This window comes from Vespula pensylvanica, chromosome 1 (genome assembly GCF_014466175.1).
Source record: "Vespula pensylvanica isolate Volc-1 chromosome 1, ASM1446617v1, whole genome shotgun sequence".
Lineage (NCBI taxonomy): Eukaryota > Metazoa > Arthropoda > Insecta > Hymenoptera > Vespidae > Vespula > Vespula pensylvanica.
The window spans coordinates 2,184,947-2,194,869 of record NC_057685.1 but is presented as its reverse complement, the minus strand read 5'-3'; the positions used below and the strand labels follow the sequence as shown (position 1 = coordinate 2,194,869).

Below are 9,923 nucleotides of genomic sequence, written 5' to 3'. Positions count from 1 at the left end.
AAGATAATTATTTCGTCGTAGAAAAAATGGTTTCTCTCAATTGATGCAATTTTCTCTCAATTGATGACTTTTTCACATTCGACGCGATTATACATTTAAAGCGTGCGCTTACACACATACATACATACATATAATACACGTAGCAAATAAATCCACTGAGTTTATCCTACGGGAATAAAATAAATTAAAGGAAAAAAAAAAAAAAAAAAAAAAAAAAGAAAAGAAAAAAGAAAGAAGAAAAAAGAAAAAAGAAAAAGGTATTATATTAAACCGAACTAGTTTTTGGTAAGGGTTTCAATTTCGATATCAATTCGCGACGTTGTTCGTGAAATTCTTGAAAACAGGGTACGATGCATAAATTGATTTGACATTCTGGACAATGGTACTTGGTTTTTCTTCTTAAAATTCTTCTATGAGCATCCATAGTGTTCCAGCAATGATTGCAACCTAAAGCTGGACCAGGACGTAATACTGGACAATGACCTAATCGTTGATCACCCGTACCTTCTCTGGATTCTCTACTCGTTGTCTAGAAAAAAATTATCAAAATCAATTATGTTGAACGATTATCAATGTACACACACACACACACACACACACACACACACACACACACACACACACATAATGCATCATATATAAAATAATAATTAACATACCTGAGGCGAAGAGGAACTCCGCCTAAGTTCAGTTGTTTTGATCCTTAGTCCACCAGATTGAGTATTGTTGCCACTGGTATTGCTACCGGCACTACTGCTTCCAGCATTCGTCGTAGTCAATATAGGTTCCTCGCTAACGTTAATATCTTTGACATCCTCTTCCGTTTTAACAAGCGGTGCTGGTTCTACTACTATCGATGGACTCGTAGTCCTTCCGGGAAACTCAGGATTCGAATGTTGCCTTTGTATCAAGTAATTGCCACTGGTACTTGATTGTTGACTCGACAAAAGTGGATGCGAATGTTGTTTCGTCAAATAGGATGGTTGAGGAACGCTCAATAGATTTGTCGGTGTCGTCACTGTTAAAAGATTCGATTGTGTGACCAAGATAGAAGGTGGTGGTGAACTCCTTGATTCTTCCCAGGTACGTGACAACTGAGGAACGTTCAATGTTTGTGATGTCAGATGAATTGACGAGGAAACGATGTGGGGTGAATTTGGATCGTTGTCCGGAGACAAATGAGATGGTTCCTTTTTCACTCTTGGTTGACGCATCAATAAACGACCTCTCTTTGATCCAGCCAATTTGTATTGAAGAGCTGAAATAAATATTCATTTTTAATCTTTAACGCGCGATAACATTTACGGGAGAAAAAAACAAGTTTTAATAGAAAGAAAAAATATATTCTTAAAAATCCCAAATTTTTTACGACTCTTGTAATAACGTCAGATCTTTCCTAAACATTTCTTTCATTTGCGATATTGTCGTATTCATTGAGGAGTACATATTATATCATGCTTTTTAAATACGTGAACAGCAATATCTTTATGAAAAGAAAAAAAAGGAATACCAAAGAAAACCAAATTATTATTATTATCGATATTTTTATCGAATATTTGAAATGTTTAACGAATCGTGCAATGATTTGACGATTTGATTGAATCAACACGAATATAAGCATTGTTTCGTGCAACAACGATATGACAAATAATGATAACATGAAAATTAATTCGATTGATCGTTTATAAGCTTACATTTATAAATCCCGTAATTATATATGTATAAGTGTGATATAAACATAAGCAAATAATTATACTTAAAATCCAAGATCAATGTATGTCTCTTACTTATCGATGTGCAAAACTTGAGAATGTAAATATCGTGCCTTTTCTTACTTAATGTAGTTTATTAAATGTGTTATACATAACATTGACACATTAAACTCGATTTTGTCAATTTAAGCCTTATATGTTCATTCGAGAACTAGATTCTTTCTTAATTACGTCGAACGTTCGCCGCTACGTGAATGAGAAATACGCGCGATATATATAACAGATTCTTTTTTTTTTTTTATTTTATTTTATTTTATTTTATTTTATTTTACTTTATCTTATTTTATTTTATTTTATTTTACTTTATTTTATTTCATACGTGTCTCGCTCTCGTTTTGGTATTTAAAATTAAACAGATTCAGAAAAAAAAAAAGAAAAAAAAAGAAGCTTCAATTTTTTTCGTCGTCATGAATAAAAAAGAAAGAAAGAATAACTATAATAATAATAATAATAATAATAATAATAATAATAATAATAATAATAATAATAATGACATTAATAATAATAATAATAATAATAATAATAATAATAATAATAATAATAATAATAGTAATAGCAATCATAATAGCAATAATAGTAATAGCAATAATAATAGCAATAATAGTGATAGCAATATTAATAGTAGAATGATTATTTAAAAAAAAAAAAAAAGAAAAAAAGAAATCATAAGAAAAATCAGAAATTCAGTCCTATTTGCAAGATCTGCTGAGAATATACTCATTTTTATTCGTTCGTTATTGATTCTTATATGTCAGTGTGTATAATGCGTGTAAATGCTTATAATTAGTTATAATTAGCAACTAACATTTGTAATGATTAAGTTTTTTTTTTTGTTTTTTTTTTGTTTCTTTTTTGTTTTTTTTTTTTTGTTCGTTACCCTAAACAATTCTCCGTTACATTCTTCCTTCGATAATTAATTAAAATTAATTAAAACGAAAATTATCGCTCACAAGATAACTTCCTCTCTACGATCCTTCTCCAATCCTTTAACCCTCCTTCCTCTTTGCTTTTTGTTTCTCCATTAAGTTACAAAATAACTAATACTTACATCAGAAGAAATACTTATGTATATATATATTTATATATATATGTATAAGAAATATTAAAATCTCTCTTTTTTTGAATTGTTAAGCTATATTTGCACATTCAATACATGCATTAATCATCCGTCACTTTGGTAAATCAGCTGAAACCGAAGTGTGTATGTATGAAGTTAATTGTTAAGGAAAAAATAAAAAGAAAAAATAAAAAGAAAAGAAAAAAAAAAAAAACAAGAACCCACGATTTAACAACAAAGTGAGCAAAGTTAATGCACTCGTGTGTAAATATATACGAATGTATATGTATGCATATAAAAAGAAGAAATAAAATGAAAATATAATTGCTAAGTATATCTGATATTTTACACAATTCATTTATATATCTACAAAATCGAATTTCTGATAATAATATATCATGATCACTTTTTCTTTGAAAAAAAAAAAAAAAAAAAAAAAAAAAAATCTTTTTTCCTTTCTTTTTTTCCCTCCTTTTTTTTTCTTTTTTTTTCCTGCCACTGGCTTTGTCAACGATGCTTCAATAATATAACATCGGATTAAAATCAAATCATGATAACTGAACATTTAAAACTTTATAATCCTTTCGATTACACGAATCGATTTATATATTATATATATATATATATTTTATTGTTGTATTTAATCTAATATTAAAGGACACACACACAGAAAACATATTATAGAGGAACAAATATTGTGATGTGTGATATTGACTGTTAACCATGAATGATAAATAAATGTAAATTATTTCAGACAATTTCAGCACAATCCATTTTCTTTCTTTTTTTTCTTTTTTTTTTTTTTTTTTTAAATTATTATATTAAACATATATCGAGAATGTATGTAATAACGAATATATTATTATTAATTTTTATGTCATTTGTATATATTATAATGGAAAAGAGAAACCATGACGAGAACATATTTTTCTTTTAATTTGCCATAAGCAAATAGCGAAATAAAAATATATATGTATGTATGTATGTATGTATGTATATATGTATGTACGTATGTATGTAGGTATGTATGTATGTATGTATGTATGTATGTATGTATGTATGTATGATGTAGATCTTTTGTAAGTACTCGTGCATGTAATTTTCGTTAGATGTAATGAATTTGTGCAAATACAGACGCGATATATTTTTTCTTAACTGAATACTGCGTTTTTCTACATCACTTATTTCTTTTTTTTTTTTTCTTTTTTCTTTTTTTTTATACATACAAAAGTTACTGAAGGTATTATCATACTCTAAAGGTGGTGTAACAGAATAGTTCAATTATCGATAATAGTGCTTTCGTACTTGTCTCTCTTTTTTTCTTTTTCTTTTTTTTTTTCTTCTCCTTCATCATCTTCTTCTTCTTCTTTTAGCTACATCAACACTGGTATTACACCAACTCTAGCTTACATTTCAGGACCTTTATAAAGACGTAATATATCTTTCCTAACGTTAACGAAATTTTACAAAAAAAAAAAAAAAAAAAAACACCCCAAAAAAAAAACAAGATCGTTACTCTCTGCTATATATATATATATATATATATATATATATATATATATATTTAAAAATTACGAATAATTTCATGAAGAATATTCATTCACAAGATTTTTCTCTTTTTCTTTTCTTTTCTTTTTTTTTTGTTCTTTTATATATATCACATTACTATCAAAACAACACTAATTTTATTGAATGAATTAAAAGTAATAAATTATTCAATTTACAAATTTTCCAATCTCTCGAGGGAGAAATGTAATCAGCCAATTAGTAAGATTTCATTAGAGGCCTCCCAATATAAAAATCTTTTGTGTATACAAAGTACTGGATTATTCCATCCATAGGCAAAAATCCAATTATTTCGAATATACGAATGAGTATACGAATGTGTGACGAACTGTTTGCCTATAGATATTCGTCTTATTCTTATTCTTTTTCTTTTCTTTTCTTTTCTTTTTTTTTCTTTTTTCCTTTTCTTTTTCTTCCCTTCTTTTTCAATATAGCATTATGGAGCTCTTTATAAATAAATTCCGTTACTAAAAATCCAGCTTTACATCACGCGAATCTAATACTTCTCAGAAACTCCTCTATACATACAAATAATTTTCCGATCGTGATTCAGCTCACATGGTATTATAATTAACTCCGTGTAAATTAATTGGCATAGTAGTACTTGGAAGTGCATAGTCTGTATGCCTACTATCGATATAACCGCTTAACATGGTATGAGGACTATGAGTGGTTAACATAGTATGAGTGCTGTGGGTATTGTGTGTACTGTGTGGAGTCGAAGGCGGCCCCATGGGCGTTGGACTTTGCGAATTTACAGGTTGGGCCGATTGTGCCGCAGGCGGTGGTGAAGAATTAACTTCTTGTTTCACTCTTGACTTTAAGCTAGGTCGATTATTAGGATAACCACGTTTCTTGTACTCGAGCCAAAGCGTTCGATTATTTACACCGAACATTCTGGCAGCTTTACAAAAGCCTATACCACCGTATCGCACTGCATCGAGAGCTCTAATAAAGTTCTCATCAGCTTGTGGATTTGTTGATCTTTTCCTTTTAATCGCTGTCTGGGGACTGGCGCAGGGACTTTGGCAGTTACTCGGACACTGTGTTGAGGATGGCGGTGGAGCACTCGATGCTGATGTATGCTGTAACGATGATGTCCCCCCATGCGACGAGGAATTTGGATAACTCGTCAGGGCACAACTGGAACCAGTGGTGCTGGTACCAGAGTACTGATCGCTGATCGTCGAAGAAGTTGTTATTTCAGGCGTTGTAAACGCTGATGACGCTTGGATCGACAGATTCGTTTGACACGAGGACAGAGCGAAACGTGGATATGTGTGCTCCATAATAGTCCATTGTAATCCTGTAGAACAGACCGATGTATTTTTGGTCAGAGCACAGGAAAATATTATCCCGAGAGAAAATGTTTCGTTCGAAAATAATAATAAATTAAATATATGCATATAAAGTAAAAATTATATATATATATATAATGTATATATATAATTATATATATACATATATAATGTATATATATATAATGTATATGTATATATATGTATATACATATGTGTATATATATATATATATATATATTCTAATAACTCTACGATATATAATTCAATCGAACTAATCTAAAGTTATTTCACTTAAATCTTTCTTTTGATATTTTATACGGCAATTCCTTCGACATATATTCTAATGTATTTTTTATAACATATGTGACGGCTATATATGTAAAATGCATTAAGTGAATGTTAGAGTTCTGTCAAGATAATAATAAAAATAGAGTTCAATTTAGAATAAAAAAAAAAATCTTATATTTTATATAAATGTATAATAAAATCGGATTAATAATTTTGTCAAAGAAGATAAGTCATTTCCTCCCAATATAATTGAAAAAATGCTAAGCTGTAAGCAAGAGAAAGTATAACAAATATTTGATAAATGTACATAGAAAATAATATGTATGTGAAAATATTATAAATGATATTATGGCATGGCACAGATACATTTTTAAGCACATCATCGTTTATTATCATATAAAAGTGTATGACTATTTATTATAGGACAGAACAAGGCACACATACACATTCAACAATGTCAAAGGCCCAATTTACTGTCCTTTCACGAAATATACATTGTGTGCTATGTATCTGTGTACCATGGTGAGAAGAGTATTTTAATGATAGTGAGGCAATTTAATTTATTATCATTTCTATATCTTTGTTCCTTTACTTTCGCTCTATTATCATGTCAAACGCCTGTTGATTTTCTTTGTGCAATACATTTAAACGCATCTGTGCCAGCATATAATGTGTATCAATAGTACTTATTAACACATGCAGTTTTTATAATACCCATCACAACCAATATGCATCGCTAGATTAAAAGTTATCAAATTATTTACTTAATTTACAAGCAACATGCAACCTTCAAGTTAACTTACTTATCGATTTATTACATATAATTATTGTAGTAAATTAATCATATAAAAAATTAACAATATATGTAATACATATACATATCTGCGTATATGTATATGACTCTCTATATATGTATAGATACGATCATATATTAAACTAAATCTGAAAATCTTACGTTTAATTACAGCTAACAAGATTTTACTATATTTGCCTATGGACTTGTTTGCATATAATAATAACAATAACAATAATGATAACAGTTATAATATGTATCAATAGTTTCATACGTTAACAAAATGTTTAATGTGCAAAAGTATTTTTACAAAATTCCGATTATCATTTTTCCCATGCGTTTTCCCTGATTTATTAGCATGCAAATATAGTTAGATTTAAAGAATTGTATAAAGAATAGTAGTCCCTACATACACTCAGCAGAAATTATTTGTTAGTACTGTGTTTCATGTTTTCTTGATAAGTAATTTTTCATGACCTAATTACATATCTTTATACCTTCCTTCTGTTATTATTATATAAAAGAATCTCAATAACCATATTAACTCTTCTTTGCTATTTCTCAGATCAAAAAATATACTAAATCTAAAATTCAATGAATAATTGGAAAGTGATCATTGAATATATTATAATACATGCATTATATATAAATGAATGAAGAAATAAAAAATATTCTCAATAACTGAACTTTCCTTCTTGCACCTATCTCTATTCTATCTAAATAAAATCTACATCTATTGTTAATACTAACCTGAAATACTTAATATATTTAAGAAACATTAACTTTTAATATCAAGATAGCTTACCTTGATGTGCTGGTGGTTGAGAAGAAACAGAACTTTGTGCTACATTTCCACTCGATTGTTGATTCACATTTTGTATTGTGGTATCACTTTGTGCCGGCATTGTTGTAGAACTACTTTCCATGTTACTCATCTACAATAAAGATCTATTAGAATCATTTGCTCTATATACTTTTTAAAATGTTCTTTTTTAATACAAAAACGCTTACTATTGATATTTGATCTTCGTCGATACTTCCTTGTGATTCCGTGCTTGTGTTCACCGGTCGCCTTACGTTTTCGCTGCTTTCTTGAGATACGATCAATGGTTCAGGTTTTACAATGTTAGTAGCAACCAATGTAATCTCGTTAATTTCTTCCGTTTTGTCTCCAGATCCAGATGTCGATCCTGTTGATGTTTTTCTCAATCTCTTTCGTCTGAAGGATGGAGAAAGAGGAGATGGACTAGGAGAACAGGATTCTCCACGATCGGCAGCTCCTTGTTCGCTACTACTACTTGGCCATTTAGTTAATGAAGCTGTATGCATTTCTGCAAGACCTTTTATCTTCAAACTTTCTGCTGTCTGTTAAGAAACAAGGAAATAATATCTCATTACATTAAGAAACATTACACATTTGACAATTGTCGATACTTACTTTAATAATCGATGGCAATTGATCTTGAGAAATGTTAACTTCACCGTAATACATAAAATCTACCATAATTTTGAGATCAGAAAATTTAACATCTTTGAGTATAACGATCGGATGTTGGCATGGATTAACTGTGAATAACGATTGGAAGTACGAACTACATGCCGATAGTACGACTTTATGTGCTTGGAGATGTCTGCCTTCGGCAGCTAAAGTAACATCCACTAATGTTTCATTATTTAATAAATTTGAGAACACAGAAATGAAGTTTGGTTGATGATTGTTCCATCGCAAACAAAATTGTTGCATGGACATCTTGATATAAACTTGTAGCACCTTTTTTTATATTTTACTGAAAGAAGAAAATAAAACTTATTAGCGCTTAAGTAGTACGCGGATGCACAGATCTGATATAAATTTCAATGAATAAAAACGTATAGAAAAAGGACAAGTATCACAGACAAATGAAAGATAATAAGAATGTATTTGAATAATTCAAATTTCAATAATCCTGATGTGGCTTGGTATACACTATGATATATTACCAAAGAAAAAAAAATATAGCAAATTCTATATGTCACTACTATTAACATGACGAAATATTATCGAGAAAAGCAAAAAAAAAAGCTTCAAAAATTTAACAATGTGCTTACAGAAATATGTTACTGTCGCTCCATAATAAATACAGATTTGGTGCAATGATGTATGATGGGAGATAAATAACACTGTGTTACTTCGCTTAACTCCGAAAGTGACTTGGTCGCGAGTGAAAACACTGTCGCGTAACTTTCACAGGTAGGAGAAAAAATATGCGCACAGTACGAAATTACTTTTGCACCTGTGTTTAACCAAAAAAAAAAACACAACAAAAAAGATAATACAGACGACTCGGTTCTACTCCACACACCACGAATCCTATAAAAATTTTCCACAAAACAGACTAAGCGATGACGCTTGTGTAATGCACAAATGACGTCATAGGCGAACAATTACGACGCTGACCGAATGAAAGAACTTATTGCCAAAATCTGTCACAACAAATGTTATAATCGCAAAAAACTTTTCGCGGAACTAGCAAATACGAAAGATCTTATCAACGTGCGTCCTTATAAAATCTAACTTGATCAATATAGCGGTCAGATAAAAGCGACACCTGGTGAGGATCTGTCAAGTAAAAATGCGTACAATTTTTAAAATGATCTTTTACCTGTTACAATTCTTTGTTGCTATGCATAAAAAAATACATACGTATAGACATATGTACATATAAAAATTAAAAAGAAGAATCTCTCCTTTTTTTCTTCGTCATATCATATGACCTTGAAATTCGTATTAATTTTTTATTAAAATCAGTTGACGGAAAGAGCTAATCCGTCTGCTTCATTATTTAAAGGAAATAAAATATTTTATTTATATTCTAATATAAACGATTTGCAAATAATTTTTCGAATTAAATATATGCACACGCACGCACGTATACACATATACGTATAATATATAAATATGTAAAAGTAGCTTCATAGCGATACGACTTGTATTAAACGAGCTTTATTATTGATACGAAAATATGATAGATTACATACGTGAGTGTAAAAAAAAGTATTACATACCAATAAAATTAAACCATATCTCTATTTCATAGTAACAATCGTTTATATGATTGTTATGGAAGATTCATGAAGCTGCAGCTAATTAATAAGAAATTAAACAA

The 9,923-nt window shown here is 29.5% G+C and overlaps 1 protein-coding gene across 2 annotated transcripts; it reads right to left on the bottom strand.

The window, feature by feature from the left end:
• Window positions 1-245: 245 nt before the first annotated feature.
• LOC122637042 (longitudinals lacking protein, isoforms H/M/V-like) lies at window positions 246-9,355 on the bottom strand. Of its 2 annotated transcripts, XM_043828868.1 has the most exons (6): window positions 8,866-9,355; window positions 8,216-8,564; window positions 7,789-8,142; window positions 7,583-7,712; window positions 660-1,258; window positions 246-529 (listed from the first exon to the last, which is right to left on the bottom strand). In XM_043828868.1, exons 2-6 carry the CDS (start codon window positions 8,525-8,527, stop codon window positions 266-268), a joined length of 1,659 nt encoding a protein of 552 aa, XP_043684803.1. In that variant the 5' UTR covers window positions 8,528-8,564; window positions 8,866-9,355; the 3' UTR covers window positions 246-265. The 2 variants fall into 2 exon arrangements, with proteins under 2 accessions (XP_043684803.1, XP_043684814.1); XM_043828879.1 differs by lacking the exons at window positions 246-529; window positions 660-1,258 and adding an exon at window positions 4,011-5,701 and having other exon boundaries at window positions 8,866-9,346.
• Window positions 9,356-9,923: the final 568 nt, after the last annotated feature.